The sequence below is a fragment of the Lynx canadensis genome, chromosome A2, assembly GCF_007474595.2.
Source record: "Lynx canadensis isolate LIC74 chromosome A2, mLynCan4.pri.v2, whole genome shotgun sequence".
Classification (NCBI taxonomy): Eukaryota; Metazoa; Chordata; class Mammalia; order Carnivora; family Felidae; genus Lynx; species Lynx canadensis.
Window position 1 is genome coordinate 97,581,005 of NC_044304.2, and position 27,131 is coordinate 97,608,135.

The following is a 27,131-nucleotide window of genomic DNA, read 5'->3' on the forward strand; positions in this document are numbered from 1 at the left end:
GGTGACCGCACGTGGGCCAAGCCCCTTCCGCGCCCCGACCCCCCTCCCCGGGCCGGCCCGAGTGGGCGAGCGTGTCGCGGCCCGGGCCGCCGCCCGCCCGCAATGGCGTTGGGGAGCGCAGCGCGCCTCCCGGGGCCGCCCGCCGCGGGCAGGGCGCGCGTGGGGGCCGCGGCGCGAGTGGAAGCGGCCGCCGCAGCCGCCCTCCGCGCTGCGCGGTGAGCGGCGGGTGGAGGGGCGCCGTGCGGGCCGGCGCGGATAGAGCCGCGGCCACAGTGGGGCGGGGGGCGCCTCTGAGGAGGGGGTGGGAGCCGCGGCCGTCCGACCCTCCCCGCCGGCGGCGGCTCCCGCTCGGGTAAGGGGGAGGCTGTGCGCGGGGCGAGGAGTTGGGGAGGGTGGAGATGAAGAGGAAAAAAATCGGGATGTACAAAGGCTGAGTTGCAGGCTGGGGGTGGGGGTGGGTTGTGGTTGGGGAGCGATAGGTTGAGGATCGGAGGCATTATCAGTGGGATCTATTGTTTCCTGGCACATTGGGAGGAAAAACAAAGGGATTTATTATCATTACCCTGTATTTTTTTTTTCTTTTTCTTTTTTTTAATGTGGCCAAGGAGCCCGGCTCTCTCGGTGCCACACTGGGATCCGCCTGGCAGCCGCCGGGAGCCGCAGCCAATGTGTTAGGACTTCAGGTGCTTTTTGGCACAAAGCTAGACTGCGACCTCCTACCATAGCGCTTGGCGTCACCTGCTCTCCCGGCCCTGCCCCGGGGCCGAGGGATTGCGTCCCGAACCAGGCTTGGGAACCGGCTGCCTCTCAAGTTGGTGTTATTTATGTTTGTCTTTTGTGAGGGCAGGTTTTGAGTCCCCCGGCGGCCTCATCTCCCCCGCCCCCGCCCCCTCGGGTTCGAATTGGCCGGGGAGGGAGTGGGGTGTATGTGTAGGGGCGGGGGGAGGGTGTGTAAGGCTTAAACAAATGTCAGGGTACAAGGAGATTGTCGATGCTTTACCAAAAAACAGGCACCACACTCTCAAGCCTTTCTTGTTTGTCTGCATGGGCCATGCATGCGTGCTGGGCCAGGAGCCGAGTTTGGAGGCGGTTTCAGTGAAAGTGTGTGCTTCCTCAGCTGATTGTGCGTGAGGGTGATATGGCTCGGCCTAATATTAAAAGACAAAACAAAGCAAAACAAAATGAAAAATCTTTAGCACGACATTGTCTGAGCCTCAGCAGCTCTTGAAGTATTTGATTACTGGCATATTGATATAAAATCCAGCTGTGGGCTAGTGGAGACCAGCAAGCATGCATTGCGTTGCATTTTGAGCTTGTAGGAAGTTAGAGGCAAGTAGGAATAAACAAATCAGGGTTATGAGAAGAGGTTTCATGTTATGTTTGCTTTCTGATCGTCACGTTCTCCTACATTTATTCCCATGATATTCTACACCTCACTCTATAATGAATACTATCCACTCTTAGAAAACATCCAAATATTAGATGTAACTGAACTTAGAGTGAAAGTTACTTTCATGTGAGAACTTTCTTCTGCTTGTTTTGGTCTGAAATGTACTAATGTTGTTTTGGGGATGCTGCAAATCAGAATATTGGACCAGAAAGAGTGAAATAAGCCTCTGTAGGCATATTATGGACTTTGTAAACATAGAATCCAAACTTTGAATTGTGCTTACCCAGAAAGATTAAATTCTACCTGATGTGGAGCATCCCAAATGAAATTCGTTTTTTTTTTTTTTTTCCTGGACAGTTTGATGGTATCTTAAAGATCTAGGGACTGCTGTTTTTTTTTTGTTTTTTTTTAAGACCATTCACAAAAGCAACCAAAACTTAGGCTAAAGTAGTGTGCTTATGTGTAACTCGTGTGTGTATTAGTGTGTGATTTCGGTAGGGACCTCCAAATTGTGTTTGAAACATTTTTGTTACCAAGGACCAATCAGAGTTATAACTTTTAAATTCTTGGCTTTTAAATGACCATTTCAATAAGTAATTTTTTTTTCTGTTTGATATATGACTGAGTCACTTTGAAAAGTGTATTCTTGGTTGACTAAACGTAAGTTTTCAAATAAGTAAATGAATGCAGAAATTCATTCTTTTCTATTACAGATGAACCTCTAGTCTTGCTTTGAAAAAGCCATTTTGTGTAACTCTTGACTGAATAATTTCCTAATACACCTGTTGGGAGGATCACTGATACACTATGCCATTTGAGAGGTACTTTTTCTTGACCAAATACTCTCTTGATTAGAGAAGAGAGGTGTTTTGTTTTTTTGTTTGTGTTTTCCTGGTCATTATGAACATTGGCTTTTCACCCCTGGAGTAAAAATGTTGAAAACCGAGTCTTCAGGTGAACGAACCACTCTCAGAAGTGCCTCTCCTCACAGGAATGCATATAGAACTGAGTTCCAGGCACTGAAAAGTACCTTTGACAAACCCAAGTCAGATGGGGAACAAAAAACAAAAGAAGGTGAGGGCTCCCAGCAGAGCAGGGGGAGGAAATATGGCTCCAATGTCAACAGAATTAAAAATCTATTTATGCAGATGGGTATGGAACCCAGTGAAAATGCTGCGGTCATTGCCAAAACAAGGGGGAAAGGTGGACCTTCATCTCCACAGAGAAGAATGAGGCCCAAAGAATTCCTGGAAAAAACAGATGGCTCAGTTGTTAAGTTGGAGTCCTCTGTTTCAGAACGAATTAGTAGATTTGACACAATGTACGATGGCCCTTCATATTCTAAGTTCACAGAAACTCGGAAGATGTTTGAGAGAAGTGTGCATGAGTCAGGACAAAACAGCCGCTATTCCCCAAAGAAAGAGAAAGCTGGAGGGAATGAACCTCAGGACGAATGGGGTGGCTCCAAGTCCAACAGAGGCAGTACTGATTCCTTGGACAGCCTTAGCTCCCGGACGGAGGCTGTTTCCCCAACTGTGAGTCAACTGAGTGCAGTATTTGAGAACACTGATTCCCCCAGTGCCATGGTTTCTGAGAAGCCTGAAAACGAATACTCAGTGACTGGGCATTATCCCCTGAATCTACCATCTGTTACTGTTACAAATCTTGACACCTTTGGTCACCTTAAGGATTCAGATTCTTGGTCTCCTCCAAGCAAACACGGTGATGATGCAGAGGATGCTCAGAAGAGTATTACAAGTCCAGTACCAGAAGTGGCTTCGAAAAGTACCTCTCTAGCTTCAGTGCTTGGTGAAGAAACACAGCAGAGCAAGGAAGCCGAGGACTCCACATCTAACCAAGAGACTCCTGACAGAATTGACAGAGATCTTCCTGAGGAACCTTGTGCTGCAAATAAGGCGATGCCAGAGTCTGAAATCTTTTCACCACAAAACGAACCTTTAGAAGATGCCGAAGCTAATTTAGTTGGGAGTGAGGCAGCAATGCATCAGAAGAAAGAACTTGCAGGTGGTGATTTTACCTCTGCTGATGCTCCTGGATCCAGTTGTGGAAAGGAAGTACCTGAAGATTCAAATAATTTTGAGAGTTCCCATGTTTACATGCACAGTGACTATAATGTGTATAGGGTAAGATCCAGGTATAATTCAGACTGGGGAGAGACAGGCACTGAACAGGATGAGCAGGAAGATAGTGATGAAAACAATTACTATCAACCAGATATGGAGTACTCGGAAATTGTTGGATTGCCAGAAGAAGAAGACATCCCAGCAAATAGGAAAATTAAGTTTAGTAGTGCTCCAATTAAGGTAAGTATGTTTTCTCAGTTTGGTTTTGAAGTTTTTCCTAAGTTTGTTTGTGTTTGGTTTTGTCTTTTTTTTTTTTTTTAATATTTGGGCCTAAATGTTTGCAGCATAGATTTGACAGCCCTAAGGATTTCGAGGTTGTTGAGATACCCGTGTTGTCAGGTGATTTTAAAAGTTTGGGAGAGATCCACATATTTCCTTAATATGCTTTATGGTTGCATAAACCAGTATTGGCTAAGGGTAAAGTTGAAGAAGTTTGGGGATTGTGAGATACATTCCAATGGACTGGAGTATGAATGACACGTACACTGAAAACCAGGAGGGTTTGTTTGAAACAGAATTACCTCTTTAACTGATTTTACCTAAAATTAGCCAGAAGTGAGAAAATTTCCTGAATCCGAACACTCTAGGATATGAAGTATAATGTACAATGGGAGAGTTATGGTGACCTTGAAATAATAGTCTTATTTACTTGCTTAAAACATCTGAGTTATCTCTTACTTGAGTGTAAGTGGATTGTGAGGAATGTTGAAACTTATCTCTTTTTTTGTACTGCTACTTGGTAGTGAAAGTTTGATTCATGGAAATATATTAGCGGACTTAAATGCTTTAATTGGAAAGCTATGACTGTAAGTAGCTTTGAGTTCAGGATTTGTGATGTAGCACTGAAATGAAATTTTATGAAAGGAAATTAAATTGATTTGTCATTCCGGGATATATTTTTACCTCTTAAAAACTGAATAAATGCCAGTTGAATTCAGATTCTCTATTCTAATGACTTCACTTAGTTAACATTCGGTATAGAAGAAATAGCACAATGTACATCAGTAGCGGGTAGTGAAACATTATTAGCTGATAACGGCAATAGGGGCAGGAGGTAGTGGGTTGAATATCATAGTCTCCTTGGAGTGGTTTTTCAACGTGTACTTGCGCACCAGCTCTGTCCTAAGATTGTGGCATGCCCTCCTAGGGGAATCTGGAAGGTTGTGGTGGTAGAATGTGTAGTCTGAAACCACTTCCTAGGGACTTCTAGCTTATCCAATATGTGTGTGTCATAGATTTGGAATTTGATACGGTATCTTTTAAAAGAATCTAAAATCACTGTCTGTTGTTATTTCCACCTTATGAAACTTCCATATAAGGCTGTAAGATCTGTAGATTTACAAAGCAAAGAGAAATTTGACTTTGTCTTAATTATGAAATACTATTTTGAAATAAAGTGATAACCTGTGAAATTATTTACGGATGTTAGCAGGCAAACTTTCATGTCATTAGTGTAAGACAAAAGCTCTGGGACAGAATGGGCCATGTCAAGTTAAACTATGTTTAAAATAACTGTAGATGTGTTATAAAATAACTAATATAGTGTGGTTTCAGAGTAAGCCAAGTTTCTTTGCTGTGCTTTTCCACTTTCCTTTGTGAGCCTCTCCCCTACCTCCCCCCCCCCCCCCCAATTCTAGGCTCTCTCTTTAGAGGTGTCTTTCCCTCAGGCCTAACCAGAGAGCTCCAAAATTTCACCATGCGTGTTTCCTTCCCAAGTGTTCTCCTTTGAACATCATCTTTTTACCCCTTAGGAAGAAAGCAATAAGATTAAATTGTTTCACATTGAGCAAGGCAGGAATAACTGAAATGAACTCTTCAAGGAGTTTGTTAAAACCAGTGACTAACTCCCTAATGGGGATAGCAGCTTATGAAAATTTATCAAGTCCAGCACTACCTACTCACCCGAAAGGGGCACCAGCCTTGTATTTGGGTCCTGTGCTGCCCCAAACGTAACTGCACAGTAATAGATGTAATGAATTTTAAAGGACTTCTCTTTGAAATATGGCTGTTTATATGTGAACAAATGAGGTTTGGGGTATGATATTCTGAAATTCAAGTGATTTTTCCCCCCTACTATTGCTTATAAAAAAAGCATTTTGCCTCTTAACTGTCACGTAATAAAGAAATTATGTATTTCATACAACAAAGAATGAAATAGATTACATGCATAAAAGTTTAACACATTTTATCAAGAACATAGATCAAGATTAAGGTTTGTGAAACAAAAATAATGCACTGCGTTTTAGTGGGCAGTTAACAGTACTAGTTGGAGTGGATTAAGTTTGCAAACAAAAGATTCATTCTTAGCCCTTTGTAATGAATAAGACAATTGCTCTTTGTTGTTGTTCTGATTGTTTAGCATGTGAGTGGATTCACTTGGGAATTTTGAGAGCTACTTTTCTACTGGTGGTGGTGATGGTAGAGTTTAGATTATTCTCCATTTAAGATTTTTGCCTCAGAGGGTGGTGATAATTAAATTCAATAAGTATTTATTGAAGGCTTGTCATGTGTCTGTTTTCATGCTGTTAGCTGCAGAAGACACACAAATCTGTAATGTTACCTCTTTCTTATGTGAGCTGGTGGAGTCAATTCTTAAACTTGATATTTAAAACCCACATAACAGTCTGAAAACCTGTGCTGAAATGTCTAATGTCCTATGAGGACTTTAACTGTCCTTGGCTGTGCTAAATGCATGGACTGAACAGGATTTGATAGACCATTTGGAAGGGAGAAAATGCTGAGCCATTCCCTATGTATGTTTCCTTATTCTTTTTATAAAGATTCACTTATGGGATGGTAGATTATGATTTCCAACTTAAATCTTTTTCCTTTGAAATTTAAACATACTTCCTCTTTTAGCAACAATAAGTGGACATATTCCTTACAAAAATGATCTTTAGAACTTTTACATTCTTTTCCTGATAGTCTCATCTTAAGTCTTCACCAGGGTAGAATTTCTCAACACTTTCAGACTTATGTTTTACGTCTTGTTTATGATCTTTGTATGTGTGATCATGTCCTCGGTTTTTATTTCAATTCTTCTATAGATGCCTTGAGTCTGTATTTTCCTAAGATACCTTGAATCTGGACCTAGGAAAACATCAGAGTAATAGCTGATCTTCCCTGTGTAGCATATTACTTATAAATAATTGTTGGTGAAATTTAGAAATGCATTGTTTCTTAATGGATTGGTTGATGTGTTTCATAGTGTTGTCAAAAATGGGATTAATAATGGAAAATATAAAATCCAAGTTTGAGATATGGAATGAGAGTGTTATGAACCATGCTAATTTGAGATGTGGAATTATGCCTTCATTCTCAGGAATTTCTCAAAACCAAGAGATCCAATTCATTGAATTTGCTTTAAATGAATCCAGGATAGAAAAGGTGACATTTTTCATTGTTTGCCCCCCCCCCCCCCATTATTTCAGAACATTTACTGAGCCCTTACTATGTGTCAGGAACAATGCAATATACAATAAAATGTAATAAATGCATAAAATGACTGGAGCTGATCAGGTCAGCGAGTGCTGGTAGATGAAATGTATAGCCCATTAAGGACGCTTCTCAGGCTATTCTGCTCAACTGTTCTTCGATATTCTTTCTTAGGTCACTGCAACCTTCTTAAGGAAGTCCTAACCCTTTCTCTGTTTCCGGTAGCCTTTTGTCCTTTGGATAGGTGTTCTTGAAACACAGCAGAGATGAAAAAGGTTATTTTCCTAGTTTACAGCAAGAGGGAGATTATAGGGTTAATGATAGTGTAAGATATATTGTGCTGTACTTTTTTCAGTGTTTTCTCAAACTGTCTGGAGCTTTACAGAGCTGAGATTCAAAGGAGAATCACCAAGGGCAGTATTGCTTCTCTAAACCTTACATGATACTTGTTGAAAGTGGGTCTCAGCATTCTCTATCTCTTCTGGAACTCTGAGTTGGTACACAGGGCATATATGAGACTTTATATTCAGGATACTGTTCAGGATGTAGTGCTGAGATCCAAATTTCTGTCTTTTTCTTTCTTCAGATAGTCTCCCTTGGTGCTCTTAAACTTTAATATGCTTATAAATCACCTGGAGATCTTTTAAAATTCAGATTTCCAATTCAGTAGGTATTTTGTGGGAAATTATCTGGATGCAATGGTTAGCCTCCAAGTACACTACCAGCGTTCCTACAGGTTGTGGAATTGACAGGCTCAGCAACCAAATTAAATGTTTGAATCACACTGTTTCAAACACACAGCCAGTAGCAAGAGGAAAGCCATGGGGTAAGTTAGCACACTTAAGGTGCAAAGGTTGAAAGGACCACACTATGGGAGGCCTGGGTACACAATATTCATGTGTCCTGACTCTCTTTCACATCACTCTTCCCATTGAGGGTGTGGTTATGAGGGTCAGAGTTGATTTTTGAGTAAGGGCTCTACGTACTAGTAATACTCTGGGCTCATGATAATTCTTGCTCTATAGAAGAGAGTAGGTACAAGCACACTTACATACAACTGTAGTTTTGCCAGTTTCCCTGGTTTTATTTGTGTTTCTTGGGTAAAGCACCTGTGGGTCTGGAATAAGACCAGGATGGGCGTCCTCGGTGGGTGGCTGATATGGAGATGATACAGCTGCCAGTCCAGAGATAGAATGATGATGATTTAGTCTTCCCATGTCTTTCTTTCTACAAGTGAACCTCTCATTTGTTCCATCATATTTTCTACTTGGGGATGTCTTATGGCTTACTAACTTAACTATTTTTAACACATCTTATGAATTTTGCCTTTGTTTTAGAAGTTCATAGGCTTTTATTATCTATACCTAATTGGGTCTCTTGAGTGTTGCCTTTACCTCATAAGCTATTAGCTTCCTTACCATCAATGCTATCACTTCTTATGAGTTTTATCCATCCCATTTATTTTCTTGACCTTTATAACAGAATTTAATATTCTTGAATAATACAGCAGATTCACAGAACATTAGGTCTCAGGTGAGACTGTGCATTCTCAAGTGGGTGCTGAGGCTGCCGGTCAACAGATCAACTCTTTGGAATCTGATTGTGAAGTACAGTCTTTTGGCTTCTGAAAGGAGCCGGTCACAAAATGTTGGGGAAGCCCATTTAACACATTTGCTTTCCAGACCCATCTGCTGTGGCTGTTTGTGTAAAGTAATATTCTTTGCAGCTGAAACAGGTGTAAGGAGAAAGAAGTTCTTGATAGACTCAAATTCCATTTTCTTCTTTTTTTTTTTGGAACCCCTAATTAATAAACAAGAGAGAATATAAGGATTGTCATCTTATTTAGTTTTTTTTTTAACTTGGATAACTTTGATGTCATAATATTTAAGTTGGACTTCTTTAAAATTTTGATGTCTTGTACCTGTGGCTTATAACTAGGTAAATATATAAAACATTTTAGTGTACTCTCTAAATCCAATAATGAGTATTTGCTGAATTAACCCCTTTTCTAATATTGAGTGTGTACACAAATACCTCTTTTCTATTTCACTAAATGTTGGTCATTTGGTATATAAAAAGGGATTCTTTACTACAGCAAACTAGTAGAAAGGTTTAGTTTTTCGGTTTTTGTATCATCCATAATGTTTTGTCTTCCCATGTAAACTTACCTACAAAGGATGCTAGTTGTTGGGTTAATGGGTTTTAAAGGTAAGAGTAGCTGAATTTCGGGGAAAATAATTTTCTGTTATGTTATCCATACCTTGTTTACCTTATTAACCCAGTTACATGCCCATCAATAGTAATTTGATTTAAATCTCATCTTCACTAGATTTTTTTTTCTTACTTCTTCACTACTCAAGGACAAAAAAGTATTGGAATTTCTTTAGAGAAATACAGTTAGATATGGGATAAATTCTGTATGAGCAAAACAAATATTGGTATATTAAACTCTGAATATCATTTGGTTTTTGTGCTGTTATTTACTTAATATTTTTTTCATAATTTTCTGTGCCCTTCCTTTTTGGATCTGTTTCGTTTTTATTCTTTTGCTTCATTATATTCTGCAGTTCTCATTTTGAATGGGAATAAATGATTCATACTTTTTCTTCCTGGTCACTTAAAAATTTTCCTCCTGGTTCTCATTTTTTTCATTTTGGTTTGTGACATAGAAACTTAAAGATGAAAAATACTTCAAGGTAATCTAGTGTAATTTTCCACTCAGTTCAGTTAGCTCTTCAATAGCACATTGCTGACAGATGATCATTCGGCCTCTGCTTTAATAATTCCACCTTTGGGGAGTTTATTATTTTTCAAGGTGAAAGGAAAGTTAGAAGAAGTGTGTGTGTGTATGTGTGTGTGCGTGTGTGTAGTTGTAAAACATTGTGAATGTGCTTATTTTCATTTATTTTTAATTTGCAATTGTTTTATTGAGATAAAATTCAAATAGCATAAAATTCACCATTTTACAGTGCGCAATTCAGTGGTTTTCGGTATATTCACAGTGCTGTGCAACCATCACTGTTATCTAATTGTAGAACATTTCCGTCACCCTAGAACAAAACCCTGTGCCTGTTAGCAGTCACTCCTAATTTCCCTTTTTCCTGTATCCCCTAGCAAACACTAATCTACTTTCTGTCTCTATGGATTTGCCTCTTTTGGACATTCATATAAATGGAATCATGGGCATGCTTTTTAAAAGGGATGTGGGGAGGGGGGCGGCGCCTGGATGGCTCAATCGGTTGTGTCCGACTTCGGCTCCGGTCATGATCTCATGGTTTGTGGGTTCGAGCCGTGCATTGGACTCTGTGCTGACAGTTTGTTTAGAGCCTGGAGCCTGCTTCAGATTCTGTGTGTCCCTCGCTCTCTGCCCCTCCCCACACACTCTCCCTCTCTCTCTCTTTCTCTGTCTCAAGAATAAATAAACATAAACAAATTTAAAAAAAAAGGATGTAGGAGACACCAGGAGTTTGGCTTGCGATATGTTAAAATTTAAGATATCCTGAGGACAGCAGACTATGGGAAAGTCTAAAGGGCAGGGGCAAGAGAATTTTCTGGGTGGTGACATGGTCTAAAGATTAAGTGACAAGAGGTGGGAGCAACAGATGCTGTCTGCCCCTTATGCAATTTCATGGAGAGAGGAGAAAAAAAAACAAAAAACAGAGGAGACAGCAGGATCCAGGAAGGGATGAGGGTATTTGTAGGGATGAGGAAGAATGGTGTCTGTGGCAAAGAGGATGGTTGGAGCAACTCCCTTGTGGGACACTGCGCTTCTATTCGCGTTATCTGAAATTGCTACTGATGAAGCCCAAGTGTTTGCTTCAGCATGAGGTATCTTTAAAAGCACAAATAGTACTAATGCTGATTCCATCTTTATGTTGGTTTTAGCACAAGGGACCCTTGTCCTTTTCTGGTGATCTGGTCAGCTTATTTCCATCCTCCTGCTCTTACGTTGTTGCTTTCATTATCCTTTTATGTTGATTGAAATTGTTCATAGACTCTTTATATTTAAAATTCTCCTCACTCTCCAATATTTTAATAAAGATTTCATATGCCATACTTGCTGTTATCTGTAATATAACCATTTAGGAGATGAGTAATTTGGGGCAGGCATTTATTTAGTTAATTGCACATTGTTTACTGAAGCATAGTATATATATTGCTATTAAATATTATTAGCTGGTAATGAAAGTAACACCAAGAGTGACTTGGTATTCTGTAAACTAGACAAATCTGCCTCTTGAGGCCTTGGTCTTCTTATTTATAATTGAGACTGTCTTACTTGTGAAAGACCCCTTCTCAGCTTTAACATCTTGTGGTTCTCTAATTATCTCTTACACATATTTGTATAATAAGTACCATTATCATAAATGTGCTATTATTTCAAAGGGAAAATTTTGGACATCTTTTGTTGGAATGTGGAAGTGAATTTATATTGCTCTTGAGAATGATATTTATGCTATAGATTACAGTAAAAACTTTAAAATGGTTAAAGTTTTAAATCCAAGGGAGTACATTTTCATAGAGTGGCTTTTTAGAGCAACTCAACTTTTGAAAGTATGGGTTGAACTATATATTAAACACCCTGCTGAAGAACCTAAGAATAAAGAAATGTTTTGTAATATGGTTGCTGACATATTAATTGCTTCACTCACTTTTGTTCTGGAAATAGCTTCATAGCACAGCTCAACATGAGTGAGATATTGATAATTTTTTGAAAAATTCCTAATTTTCCAGTCGAACTTTCTCATGCATCTATTCCTACAAAAAGGACAATGAAACAGGCAGAATATAAAGATCTTTTATAAAATAAAAATTTTATTTTTCAGGAGGAGGAAAGTTTTTCTCTTCACTTACATCTGTTTTCAGAGAGATTTAAGAAAAGCATTTGTAGAATTAAAACTTTCCTCCAGATATCTATGTCTCAGGAAAAGTGGTTTTAAGTGAAATGGCTCATAGACCTGTTAGTCTCCTCCCTTTTTTAAGTCAGATAATGAATTTTATTTTGTGGGAAGATGATCTTTCAAGTTAGTTTCTACACCAGCTGAAATACAGTGGCTATATTGGAGCACATATAGGTTGACAAGGGTCAAAAAAGATAAAGAATCGTGATTATGGAGCCTTCTTTCCTGGAGTGACCAGGTGAGAGGTTGCCAGAGTAACTATCTGTGGAGTTTTCCCCTTGATTCTTTTGGACTGGCCTAGCCTTAAGAACCTGGGTGACTCACTGCCTTCAATCTGTCACTGTACAGCGAGGGGGACCCTTGTCCACTTCAGAGCTCTCCTCTAAAAATTACTTTCTACTTCTACTCCTCTTTCAAAGTATGTCAGGATAGAGTTGTGGGGAGGGTACATTCATGCTGGAAAATTTGTCTAATCTTGAATACAAGGATTTTAAATAGTACTGAGTCAGAGGTCCCTGTTCAGGGTTTTGAGGAGTTTTCTTTCCTGTGTAAAGGACCTCCACAGAGGAGACGGAAAAGCAGGCTTATTGGTTGGCATTTAAAATCCACTTGTGAGTCACTGCGGTATTGATGGGTTCTTTTACTAAGCAGTTGTTTCAGATAAAATGGATGTGCAAAGTTGTTTTGTGGAAAGAAAAAGACATAAATTCACACTGTTCACTTTGAATCTATCTATCTATCTATCTATCTATCTATCTATCTATCTATATTGATGTTAGAAAGTTTAAGATTGAGCACTAAACATTAAACACACAAACAAACCTTATGAAAAATAAAAACTGGATCAGAAATGAGAGTCTATAACATAATAGGGAGAGCAGAACACAAGAATGATGACAATATAGATTAAGTCTTCATTAACTTTTGATATATGTGCATAACGTTAAATTAGCATTAAAAGGGAATGCTATTTACAGTTTTTTTGCTTGGGATCTAGAATTATCTATGATTGTTTAGGATAGATTTCTGAAAATTGGCTAAAATATACTGCCTGAATTATTATTTAGAAAGGTTGTATTAGTGTATAACTAGCATTGCATTGGAATGGTTTTCTCATAATCCCCACACCAGCACTTGGTGTTATTTATATGTTTTATAGTTTTCAGTTTGGTGGGTGAGAAATGTCTCTCATAATTCCCATGTATTATGTTGATTTATTGATGAGATGAAGTGTTTTCATGTGTTTACAGGCTATTTTTGGAGATGAGTTGTGAATATTGTGTTTTTGGTCAATGTGTTTTCTTGGTCCATGATTATTAGTAAGGAGTACATCAGAGTTGTTATTTGTCTTGGTAGAAAGTTAAAAGAACTCACATGCCTAGTAATAGGGGAATGGTTAAATTCATTATGATATATACATTTGGGTAATAGGACAAAGCTATCGTAAGTCATGTTTTCTAAAATTTTAAAGATAAGAAATATTACTATGCCCAGTATGTTACAGGGTAAAAACACTGGTTGAATACTTAATACGCATTTTTATCACAATTTTATTTTTAATGTACGTATATTTGTACCTATAACAAAGAGTCCGTTAAGTGTCCGTTAAGTGTCCGACTCTTGGTTTCAACTCAGGTCATGATCTCAGGGTTTCATGGGTTTGAGCCCGTATCCGACTCCACTCTAGCAGTGTGGAGGCTGCTTGGGTTTCTCCGTCTTCCTCTCACTCTGCCATTTCCCACTAGCGCCGTCTCTGTCTCTCTCAAAATAAATAAACTTTTTTAAAAAACTAGAAAAAAAATATTATTGAGCGTCAACAGATTTTCACTCTTAGGAGTTGAGAGTGTGGAGATGTCAAGTTTAGTATCTTGACTATATGTAATCCTATGAAAACACTGGCATGCTCTCAGTTAAAAACAGGAATTTGAATTCTAGGACTCCACGGTGTCCTTTTGAATATGTTTCCTGTTCCAAAACACCAGCCAATATGTCGTTTCCTGTTGTTCTTTTTAACAAAAGTTTTAGCCGTAAAGAGATTCATTTGATGTATGATTAGACTATATGGTAGTATATAATATTTTTAGTTAGAGTCAAAGGGTCAGTTCCTCTCATGAATTGGAGAGCATTTCACCTTTGAAAAGCTTTGGTAGATAATCTGGAGCATGTAAATGATTAGAAAAATATTTTTGTCAGGTAGCAGAGTTTTCTGAAATTAGACGTTTTAAAGTATTGCTTCTGGTCTAATTAGATCAATTGATAACTCATCTCTTACAATTTTAAGCAGTTCTGGCATTTTGTAAGCTCTGGTGAAGTCCTAATTAAATTCCCTTGCTGTATACTCTGGTGCTGCATTACCATTTTTCATTAGGTATACTTTACTTACACCTTATTACAATGTGGCTAATAAATTCTATTTGTATTTTATTGAATACTGATTTTATAGTAATAATACTTATATGATTGTATATAATTATAAGGATTATTTAAAGGAAAAAAGGCAACATTATTATGCACCCAGCTAACTTTGAGATGAAACTTGTGTTTTTCCATTGGAGATTCTGATGCTTGTGGAATTTTTATGTTGCTGGTTCCTTCTCTGAATAATGAGTTCTGTGAGTAGTATTTTTAAGGAACTAGAGAGCTCTCAGGAGATTGCCCCATTTGCAGATACAGCAATCAGAAGTTTTAGTTTTTTTTTTTTTTTAATTAAAACAGTTTTTTTTAATGTTTATGTATTTTTGAGAGAGAGAGAGACAGAGTGGGAGCAGGGGAGTGGCAGAGAGAGAGGGAGACACAGAATCTGAAGCAGGCTCCAGGCTCTGAGGGCTCAGCACAGAGCCTAACCAACAAGGGACTCGAATTCACGAATGGTAAGATCATGACCTGAGCTGAAGTTGGACGCTTAACCGACTGAGCCCCAAGCAGGTTGTTTTATGGCTGTGTTCTCTGAACTGTCACACTGCCTGGCACACAGTAGGTACACAATTGGTGGTAGTAACCTTTGATGTCCCTCACCCACTCCCCTTCCCCTTTCCTTTTCCCTCCCCCACCTGAAGGACGATGGTGATAAAATTTGTACATGTATAATGATTGTATAATTTCTTTGTAAGTAAAATTCTTCAAGTTAGCAGTTATAAATGAAAGCCGAGCGATTCCATTATAGATTGTAATCTTTTCTGGTCCCTGTTCTGGCTTGCTGAAGCTGTTGTGCTCTTTCATTTGGGAAATCTCAATCTATTGCCCTGTAAGATAATGACAGTTTATAAGTAACCAGAAACAGTCATTAAAGTATGGTTGCATGAGATATAGCTGTGAGGGTTGAAGGGGGAGAGTATTCATTTTGCTTTAACTTTATTTCTGCTTTGAGTGATCAACCAAGCTTGTAATTAGTTGCCAGAAAATACAAAAATTGAGGCTCCATACTAAAGTTGTAAAGCTACTTAGAAATTTCAGTCATTTGCCACAACTATGGTAAATTGTGTATGTGAGTATATCTGTATTCTTACATGAAAATTATTGAAAATTTAATTAAAGAAGGCAATTGAATTATTTTTTACCATTTAGTCTCTTCCCCACATTTTATTTCCTGAGCTGTTTATTAAAATGTGTTTTCTTTTGTACTTTTCTGTGATTAGAGAGGAAATACTTTTGGGGGGGGTCATTTCTGGCCCCAGTCACCTTGATAACTGATTTTAGAGATGTCTTTGGTTTTAATTCCAGACCTAAGTTATAGCTCTGTAATTATTTTGGTAGCCAGTTGTCTCATTCTCTAATCAGATTCTTGCTGAGTATGACTTAGTTTATCCAGAAAACAGCTTTCCATTTTTCTCTGTGACTTGTAAGTAATTAGTAATAAACTGCATGGGAACAAATAATCCAAGGTCTTCAAATCATATTTTTTGTCTGTATGTTTCTTCCACGAATTATATTATCTGGGAGAAGTCTGACAATTGTTATTAGGCTAAAATATGACATCCTTTGTTTACTCATGTAAATTTGCTTAGGTACAAAATGTATGTCATTTTCCCCAGACAGAAATAGCCTTTAATGACACTCTAAGGAAGAGAATTGCCAGGCTGTTTTCTGCATTTTTATTAAATAAAAATACAATAACTTTTTTGGGGGTTTACGTATATTCCTGGTGACATAAAAAAGTGTTCTTTAAAAAAAAGAATTACATTTTGGGTGGTAGTAGTGTTGGTAAGAATATGTGACAGTATATTATGTTCATGTTATTTGAATTGAGCCAGTATGTGAAATACTGTTATGTACTGTATGTTATTACTGCTAACGATATTTTCATTTTGAGATTAATATGATTATAACATTTTACAATTACTGTCTGGGCATTAGTCAAGGTTGATAGATCACTTATTATTCAGGTGTTTATAAATAACTGGTTATGCTGCAGCTATTTAGAGAAGTGTTGTCTTCTAATTGATTGATAAGTCAACAGACATTACTGAATATACTTAATATGTGTTGAACATTGAGCTCTGATGTGTGGATATTAAGATAAATAAGACAAGCCCTTGCTTATCAAGAAATTTATAGTCTTGTGAAGGAGATGGAGAATAAAACATTTATAGGCTAGTTCCGTAAGTATTGTGACATAGTTATATTCAAGAAGTGACTGTATGTGTTTTATTCTCCAAACTGGGACACTTTTCACAATAAAAAAGAGGTGAATAATAATAATACATATTTGAGAAAGTAGATAATCTGAGTGTGTGTACGTTTTTATTTATTTTTATTTTATATTTTATTTATTTATTTTTAAGTAATCTCTACACCCAACATGGGGCTCGAACCCACGACCCCGAGAACAAGAGTTGCACACTACACTGACTGAGCTCGCCAGGCACCTCTATTCATTTTTTAAATAAGAGCATAGGCAAGTTGCTTAGTCTTCTTTATATCCTACAATGTCTAAGGTGACTATATGATTTATTGTCAAACTGGGACACTTTCTGATAGTGAAAGGACTATTGTTAACACGTAGGCAGCAACAACAGGCATAACCTAGGACTGACCCAGCGTGGCCAGTACACGTGGTCACGTGCATATTAACAGGGCGCAGAGGTGTCCCCCTTCATAGGAGGAAGGAATCATCAGGAAGGGCTTCTTAGAGGAAATGGTACTTCATTTATTTATTTTGAATGTTATTTATTTATCTTGAGAGAGAGAGTGAGAGTGTGCATATGAGCAGGGGAGAGGCAGAGAGAGGGAGAGAGAGAGAGAGAGAGAGAGAGAGAATCCCAAACAGGCTCTGCACTGTCAGCGCACAGCCTGATGTGGGGCTCGAACTCATGAACCCTGAGATCATGACCTGAGCCAAAATCAAGAGTTGGAGGCTTAACCAGCTGAGCCACCCGGAACTCTGGCACTTGACTTTAAAGATGAATAAGAGTCCATCAGGTAAAGTAGGATATCCTAAATCGAAGAAAAGTATGTTGGAGGTAACTGTATGTAAATCAGAACTAAGGAACATTAGGGGTGTGCGTGTGCGGTGTGCGTGTGCATGGTGTAAGAATGTAGGCAGGTAATATTTCAAGGAGAGACTTATATACTAAATGGTTGGAATTAAATGCAAACTCTGGGGAGTCACTGAAGAATTTAAAGGGATAGTTGACCTCATCATTTTGCTATAGTGCTTCCCTCTTAATTGTTGCTGATTCTGGAAAGCTGGAGGAAGTTCATCAGTTCTCCATTCTTCTGTTCATTCCCACTGTTCTTGCAGAAACATTTATCTTAGATGCTTTCTACCAACTTATTTAACCAACTTATTCAGATAACTGATATTTTCCATACTGATGGGGGCCCATCTGACTGATTCTGGCTTACTTACAGTCTGCTATTTAGTATGCCCTCACTTTTCATCCTGCTAAGTTGAGTTGTAGGCTAACTAATGAGTTGGTTATGTACCTTTCTAAACCTGTTTTTGTTGGTTTCTTATCTTTCTAGGTATGTGTTTAATTGAATATTAGGTATATCGATGAAATATGAGTGTTAAAAGAAATTTTTTTCTATAAAACCCTATATTGAAATCTTCAGAAAGGTCTGATAAAGAGGTTACCTAAAAATCTTGCTGTTGAATTAAATGAAGGTGGAATGGATTAATAAAACTGTTTGAACAAATATCTAAAATGATCAACTACTCCAGTTATCTTTCAAGTGTCTTTCAAGATTTTGGTCCACTCTAAGAAAGTCGGGGCGCCTGGGTGGCGCAGTCGGTTAAGCGTCCGACTTCAGCCAGGTCACGATCTCACGGTCTGTGAGTTCGAGCCCCGCGTCAGGCTCTGGGCTGATGGCTCGGAGCCTGGAGCCTGTTTCCGATTCTGTGTCTCCCTCTCTCTCTGCCCCACCCCCGTTCATGCTCTGTCTCTGTCTGTCCCAAAAATAAATAAAAACGTTGAAAAAAAAAATTTAAAAAAGAAAGTCAAACTGGTCATTATAGCCGGTGCATAATGCCAGTTGTTAATTTGTAGACCTAAACTCAAAGCAAAGGTCCTGGCGTGATATCCAGAGATCAGTGAATGAATGTACTTTTAGATGTCTTATGTTAATATAGACCTGATGAAATATAAATCAGATTTTATGGTTCTTTAACTGCTTTTTTCAATTAGTTGACAAATTCTTAGTCCAAATTGCTTCTGCTAAGAGGGCATCTTCTTGTAAAGAATGTCTGCTGTAAGCCAGAACTCAGCACATCTCCTGAACTACATACTGGAACGTATCCTCTTTCAAGGCGTCTGAATTCTAGTGGGAAAGATGGACGGGTAAGTCAGTAGTTATAATGCAGTGAGAGATGCACTGTGTTAGAGGTTTTCACAGGACACTGAGCGCAGAGAAAGAGCACCTGGGTTCTGGACATAAGTTAGGGGAAGCTTCTGGGAGAAGGTGAAGATCTAGCTAAGTTTTGAAGGTTTAGTAAGTGTTTGCTGAGAAAGGGGCAGGTGTGCAAAGTAGTAGGAAGGCACAGAAGAAAGAAAAACACATTATCTGTCACAGATCTTTTTTTTCTTTTTTAGTTTATTTATTTATTTTGAGAGAGTGTGTGTGAGAAGGGCAGGGGAAGACAGAGGGAGAGAGAGAATCCCAAGCAGGCTTCACACTGTCAGTGCAGAGCCTGACACGGGACTCAAACTCACGAACTATGAGATTATGACCTGAGCTGAAATCAAGACTTGGATGCTTCACCGACTGAACCACCTAGGCACCTCTCTGTTGCAGATCTTAAAGTAGTTTAATATTGTTGGTGCATAGTAAGGCAAGTTTAGATCAGGAGGGTTCCTTTGTGCTAGACTCAGGAATTTGCACACTTTTCTGAAAACTTACCAGTCATGAGAAGGGATTTTGAGCATAGAAAAAGGCATGATTGGATTTGTATATTAGAAAGGTCACTGTGATGGAGGGTGGAAGATGGATTGCAGGAACAGGTCTGGAGATGGGGGTGGAGTGGATATGCAGGAGTTCAAATTAACAGGGCTAAGACTGGTAAATATTTATAAGAATGGGGTCAAGACAGGCAAAGGTCAAGCTGGGGCAAGACATAAAGGCAGAAGATGATGAGAGGTGCAGTTTTTTATGAAGTTAACTTTTAAGTACAAAAATCATATGCAACTATTTCTTATTCATCTCCTGGATTTCTCCTTCCCTCCCCAAAAAGCACCTTGGCCTAGGGCTTGGTTTATAACAGGTAGTTAGTAAATGGGAGATAGTGAAGGAATTAGCTGGATATAAAGAGGGAGTTGATTGTCTTTGATCCACCAGTTGCAAAATCGGATGGGTGAACTAATGGGGCCCTCAGGGGAAGGCAGTGGGGTCTGAGAGCTAGATCCAGGTATCTATGGCATTGGGGTACTGTGAGGAGAAGAAACACGAGGATCAGGAAGTGGGACCTGGTGAGAGTATGGGGAGGCAGCATGATGGGTCAGGCCCACATTTTGGAGGAATAAAGTTTGAGAAATAGCGCTTTGTAGAAACTTCCAAAGAGGAGAAGATTTAGGAAGATTTTAAGAAGTATAAAGGTTTAACAGCCTTGTTGGTGGGTTGGTAGGTGAAGTAGGGTTCTCTGAGTAATTCTTCTGAGCAGAGCTGGTGGTATTTATGGATTGAGACTACGGAAGAGCACTTCTATTCAGGGGAGGCCAAAGAGGTACAGAGATGTAAAGATACTGACTCACATTTATTTCTGTTAGAATAAGTTAGTACTGCTGGGCCATTTAAAAACTAAGAGTAACTCAGGGCTGTGTACAAGCTTGGTGGCAGATTTGGAAGAGAGTTCAGGGCCAGGAAGAACCAGCGCTGTACTTAGCTGTCAGGGTCTTGCAGGGTAAGCCTGGGTTGTTAATGCACCCGTCCAAAATAGTCAGGTAGGCAGATGGTGGACACCTTCTGTGGAATTACTTTGCCTGGTCAGCTGGAAGTTTTTCTTTTTCCTTTGTAGATTTTTCTAGCTGTGTTTTGCCCTCTGATACTGGATCTGCAGTGATCCCAAATAAAGGCTCCAAAGTGACAAACATGAATATTATTCTAAAGCATCAGGAAACTGAAATAGTACTTCTTTCAGTCTTAATTTGCATTGCAAAAATAAGTGCTCATCAGTAAGATATTGTGTTTGTTTTCTTTTCTGAAGGCACGGTGAACTTCAGATGATATTCCAGTACTTCCTAATTTGATTTCAGGCAGTAGCCTTTTGACAGGTCATTGTAAATTAAAATCTTTTTCCTATTGGCCTGATGTCATACAGGGAGATATTGTTTCTACAAAGGGATGCCACCTCATAAAAATACTAAAATTAGTCATGAAAGAAAACATACAGTGCAAGTTAATGCAAATAGAGGAAGTATACTAACCAACACAATAATAACGGAAATGTTGCTTTTAGGGATTTTTCTGCACGAATTAGACTGGCCGTGGGTTCTTAAAATACCACTTCTATGTGTATGAATGTGTGCCTCTAAAAGTATTTGAATGGGAGTGGCTGTTTCCATGGCTATTTCTTCTTCAGTGAATTTTTGCTGCTGAAGACACCCTGACCTGGCTCTTGGCATTTATTTCACTTGAGGTATGTGTTGGGCTGGGCATTAGCCGGCTTTAAAGACAAGTTCAGTTTTCTTTGTTGTTATGTAAAATTACCTAGCAAATGCTTGTGCTTAGTCCATTCTATCTCAGGGGTGGCTGGAAATAGATCTACTCAGTATTGCCCTTCTTGAGAAAGAATGGATTGTAATGATTATTATTTTTAAGCAAATCTGTGTCTACCAGCTGAACGGGACTTTGGATTTTGTGTTGTATTTTGATTACTGATTCTGTAAATGGTGTCAAACAGATTGAATTGGTACCAACTCCATAGCCGAATTCTCTAAAATGAAGGTGCTGGATTAGAGGATCTTTAGATCTAGAAGTATCTTGTAGACATAAAATTTCAAGCCTTTATTATAGAATTCTTAATTAGTTACATGAATATTCAGACCCCTTACTTTCATGAATGTTGTTTGGAGGTGTGAATTTAGTGTTTGCTAAGTCTATGAGAATGGAGGTAAGGTTTTGGAGAGTTAGTTCTGGCAGTTAAATTTAGCTCTGTTAAAATTGAGAAAAATATATATTCACAGCATTTGACCTTGGAATTATAGGTAGGAGTGCTTGAGAGGAAGGGAAAGGGGGATGGTGGAGCTCATCATGACAGTTGATGAATTAAAATGAACCACCTACTCTACCAATAATAATTATGATACATCTTTTTTTATGCTGCTCTTCATTTACAAAGATGGAGACGGAGATTCCAGTCTACCTGGGGCATATACCTTTTTTTTTTTTTTTTTGGCCAGGAAAGGTAGTATTGTTTTGATTCATCTACATTCTATCATCTGATCTCCTGTGTGACTGGTATCGTATAACGTTGAAACAGATGGTCAGGAAACAGTATGTATCTGCTGAGTAGCGCTATGTGACAAAATATGTGACTATATGATTAAAAGTCAGGAAAGAATTAGCTTTCACTCTGAAGCACACACACATACACAAGTTGTCTTTGGCTGTATATGTATACCCACGTGTCTATGGATATATAGATTTATAGCATATATAGTGTCCCGCCACCATGTAGGAAAATTTCAGTGCTTTATTATTAAATTTTTTTTAACTTTTTTTTAATTTTATTTTTGAGATGGAGAGAGACAGAGCATGAACAGGGGAGGGTCAGAGAGAGGGAGACACAGAATCTGAAACAGGCTCCAGGCTCTGAGCTGTCAGCACACAGCCCGACGCGGGGCTTGAACTCACGGACCGCGAGATCATGACCTGAGCCGAAGTCGGCCGCTTAACTGACTGAGCCACCCAGGCGCCCCAGTCCTTTATTATTAAGAACAGTTACATTATCAAACTACAAAGCTCAAGGAAATTCTCTGGGAACATAGTTTGCCATGAGTCGACTGGAAATGTGCACATCCATAAGGAGATTAACAGAGAAATTTATTATGGTTCAGTTTTTAACTGAAGCTGCTTCTCTGAAAAGTCTAAAATACAACAAGGTGAAGTTAAAATATTCTGAACTATTTGCAGAAATGCCACTGAAGCATGTAAAGTATCAAAGTGCTTCTTAAGTCATCACTGAATTCAGGTAGACAGGCAGAGAGATCAGAATAGAAGGTGCAGTGGGAGTCATTCTCCTCCCTGCTCTCAGCTGTACTGGAGACACTTCCAGTGTAGTTGAAGCTCTGTGCCTATATTTAAAAATCAGTGTGGTCAGGGCCTCTCACCTGTCAAACTTGGATGTGCTGAAGAATGGCATCATAGGGCAAAAAGCAGTGAGATGTAGGAGATTAGGCTGCTTACACCCGCCCAGGTAAAGTCACCTGAGTAAATTGTTAGTTTAATTACTTTGTCTCTATTCGGTGACCACCGAGGGATTTCTTCATAATTGAAGGAATTTTCCTAACCACATGAACACTTCACAGTAATAGAATAACAGGAAACAGTCGTGATTCCAGAGCTATGAATCTCTATAGGTTTGTGAGTATAGGTGTGCTATCCATTACCAGTGGACCAACAGTCGAAAAGTATTTGAGTGCCTAGCCATCCTAGATCTCCAGGAAATTCGTCTGTACTCTATCTCATAAACTTTCCCTTTAAAAATCCGTTTGTTACTCTGCTTCAACCAGATGATCCACATGACTGTGAGTTCTTTCAGGGCAGGGAGCTCTTTGTCTTTGTAATTTTTGTGTCCCCTTTGTGGCACAAATTGAGTGTTCAATAATTAATTGTGAATGAATGAAATTTTACAGCCATCTACCAATATTAGTTATATGAGCATATGTCCTGTTTTCCAGAGTTCTTAGGCATTAGAGTAATGAACCCTGTGAATTCTAAGTATATGGTGATAAGTGGTTTGGTTTAATAAAGAACTACATGCATCTCATGTAAACTGCCTTTCAGGGAAAAATTGGAGAACTAAAACATTTCTTTTTTCTCTTTTCTATTTGACTTTTGAGGTGAAGATATTCAAGATATCTAATGGCCTGGTTCCTCAGCCAGGCCGTTAGATAGGTGGCCCTGTGATTGATACTGGCCTTTCCTATAAAGGGTGATATAAGTAAAAACTGGTATAGCATTTTGGATAGATTGCCAAGCCATCTCATTTCTTAGTTTAATTTGGAATAACTTTGAATTAGTTTTCTTTTATAGGTTTGCAGTATTGCATATACTTATTTGTTGAGGGTTTGCTTTGGGTATGATGATACTGTAGACATCTCTCCGTAGGCTCATGGAAGGATTTAGTTTTTACCTTGCCATTATCCCAGCAAATTTATGATGGTACTTATGGAAAGGGAACAGATACTTGAAATATTATTTATTTAAAGGACATGGTTAATTCCTTTTCTAGTGGAGGAGATGCTTTGTGAAATTCGGGCATCTTACTGTATCCTTGTCTAAGTCTGGTAGTGTACAAATGTGGCGTTTCAGTCTTTTATTTATTTGGGCTTTGCTTTTGTTTAAAATGTTTATTGTGAAATTATATGCTTAGGTTTTTATATTATTATAATTATTTTATGTATAACTTTGATTTTTTCTTACTGCATTTCTATTTTCGATGTTTTCCTTTTATATGGTTTAATTTTTCTTCTGTGAGAAAGTAATTAGAGCCCTGGAATCTGCTGTCTTTGTCTTTTGTAGCTTGCTATGCATAAACATCATATGGTTGGAGTTGATATGATCAAATAATTTTTTTTCTTTTAGTTAACAAAATTAAATTGCGATTCTGTTTCAGCAACAGAAATTTAAATCTGGTTTTATTTCAGATGTATTTTGGTTATAGTTTCCATAATAAGATCCAGACTCCCTAGTTAAGTTGATACGTATCATTTTGTTATTAAATTGCCATTTTGAGCCTGCATTTTCACCCATAAACCTCTTTATAGAATCCCCCCACTGCCATCTACTTAATATTCAAAATTTTGTCCTCATTTCTAGGGTTTTCCCTCTATGCTTTTTTTCATTAGTTCCCTTTTTTACTAACATTTCCTGCTGTTTTCCATTTCATTTTGCTTACATAAACAAATTAGTTTCTTACTTGAAAGGCTTCAGTATATATATATATATATATATATATATATATATATATATATATGAAACATTTTGTGGATGGTATTTCCCAAAGGATTCCAAGTAATTTGCAACAAGAAAACACAATAAAAACAAATAAAATTAAATAGAGAATCAGGATTAAAACGAAGAGGAGCCCAACTGTGGAGACTGTAAATCAGCAGAAATGGTTGCTCTGTTTGTGCTTCACATGTGATCTTAAATATCCTGTAAATCATAATGAAAAGGAGGTATACTCAGTTACATATTTCTTTTTTTTTTATTTTTTATTTTTAACATTTATTTGTTTTTGAGAGACAGAGAGAGCACAAGTGGGGAGGGGCAGAGAGAGAAGGAGACAGAACCTGAAGCAGGCTCCAGGCTCTGAGCTGTCAGCACAGAGCCCCACGCAGGGCTCAAACTCACAAACCGTGAGATAGATCTTGACCTGAGCCGAAGTCCGACGCTCAACCAACTGAGCCACCCAGGCGTCCCTCAGTTACACGTTTCTAACACTGAGGACAAGCGGCATTTTTTTTTTTTTTTAACCTCAGAAGCAACAAAGCTTTTGTTTTGTTCCTAAAGTTTTTACGTGGGACATTATTATGTTGATGATAATAATAAAAAGAGCTAACATTTACCATGCTAGACACTACTTAAGAGTTTTTTTTGTATTCATTTGTTTAGTGTTTAGGATAGCCAGTCGCTTTACAGCAGCAGAAACCCACACCCAAGGTACTTGAGCATGGAGTGAGCCCACAGTTTATGGGTGGACCCAGCATGTAGCTGAGGCGATCTGCCCCAAGAGCCTGTGCTCTATCCTAATGTAAGATAATTTTTTTCTCTTTCTTTTTTGCAGCTGAAATAGATGTTGACATACAATGTTATATTAGTTTCAAGAGTACCACATAGTGATTGGACATTTATATAGATTGCAAAATGCTCACCATGACAAATGTAATTCCTGTAATAAGTGTCAGTCTTTAGAATGGGCTCTTCGTGATAAGCTGGCTATTTAATTTTTTAAAAGTAATCTCTGTGCCCAACGTGGGGCTTGCGTTTATGGCCCTGAGATTGAGAGTTGCATGCTCTACTGAGCCAGTGAGGTGACCCTCATCTTTCTATGTTTTAGCCCATTTGGAAGATAGTTTTTCTGTCAATGCTCTTAACTGAGTTCAGAACTGATTGCCATTGCATAGTATGATTAAAGTAAAGTCACATTCTCAATTTGAGACATATAAAACTCTAACATTTTTAGTTTTTCTTTGTTAATGTTATTTTATTGACTAGTCTTTGAAAAATTTGAAATAGTGAAATAATGCACACTGACAAATGGGGAACCAGAGGCAGAGTGTCAAATCCACAAGATCAGGGTAAATTAAGAGATGATCCAGGAGTAATTTGAATGTAGAACTCTGTTTAGGCCACATTTTTGCCTTTTCCTGGATTTATTTATTTATTTTTTGTCCAGAATAGAGTACTGGACCATCAGTCAGTTAATGTGTTTTTCCTGTATCGGATTCACTGACAGCTCAGCAAGTATAATTGAGTCACAGCAGCATACCCTTAACAATTTAGACATCAAACACTTGCTTTGAACATATTGTCCGTTGTTTAATATTAAATCCCCTAATATGACTGTTCAAGATCCCTAACATGTGGTATAAATTTGAAAGCTACTCAACCTTAAATGCTGACATCTATCCTGAGTTTTATCATCCAGTTATTACAATACCCTTATGTTTACAAATTATTATTATTTTTGTTAAAAAGATCTGGCCTTTGAATTCAGAACAGATTCAGTGCAGTTAAGGAAATACTTCAAGAAGAGTGTAATCAGCAATTCACACTACCTTTGTATTCTGTTTAGTCTATTATCTGATACTTTGTCCTTTTTTTGCCCTTTGTTTTGTACATTATTCTTTTAAAAAATACATACATGTTTCTGGCATAATGAATATAATCTGTTGATTAGCAACAATTCTAGCAGTTTTATATAATAAAATGTGAGAATAATAGATGCAGTGGCTTAAGCCTTCAGACATGTAGACTGTATGCTCGTGAATGATGTACTTTATGTTTTCATACATTATCTATAAAGAGGTCATTTTCACTGCCTGAAATTGGGGCACCTTAGTTTGTTCTTTTCTCTCTTCCAAGGAAAGAGAGGATGGTAGACATTGATTCCTTTCCAAAGCTCTACTTAGAGCACCAGAAAGCAAGGGCTTTGTCCAGTCTAGAGTCAAATGATAAGATGTAGTATATCCCAAAGATGTATTTTACTGGATATTAGGTCTTTAGGGAGCACTTTGAAAATATGGTTGTGTAGTTAATTACGTTTGGGAAACGTTATACTAGAGCGTCTTCTGTCACGGGACTATTTAGTAGCCTATCCAAGGCTCCAAAAGAGACCACACTGTTTTATTTTTTGAAAAAATGCTCTTCCCACCTTATTCGTTTTCATTTAGCATCCCCTGACGTCAATTAGCATTCCATGGCTCATGGACATACTTTGGGATAAATTGTTGGACAGTTTTCAACGCAGAATTTTTCTTTTAAATTGCATTTTAAAAGTTTAGTTGCTCTTACTGCCTTCCCCTCCTTCATTGATTATCCCTGAAATCTTTATTTTTATAATTGTTAATGTTGGGTGATGATAAAGTGGTTTCAATTCAC

At 38.3% G+C, this 27,131-nt stretch overlaps 1 protein-coding gene across 5 annotated transcripts in view; it reads left to right on the forward strand.

Annotated features, from left to right (window-relative positions):
* The first annotated feature begins 605 nt into the window (after positions 1-605).
* PPP1R9A (protein phosphatase 1 regulatory subunit 9A) overlaps positions 606-27,131 on the forward strand; it is a 333,913-nt gene continuing 307,387 nt past the window's right edge. For all 5 annotated transcript variants that reach the window (XM_032592406.1, XM_032592402.1, XM_032592403.1 and 2 more), the window contains exons 1-2: positions 606-811; positions 2,104-3,714. In XM_032592406.1, the coding sequence (XP_032448297.1) occupies positions 2,323-3,714 (1,392 nt within the window). In that variant the 5' untranslated portion in view covers positions 606-811; positions 2,104-2,322. The remainder of the gene's footprint in view (positions 812-2,103; positions 3,715-27,131) is intronic.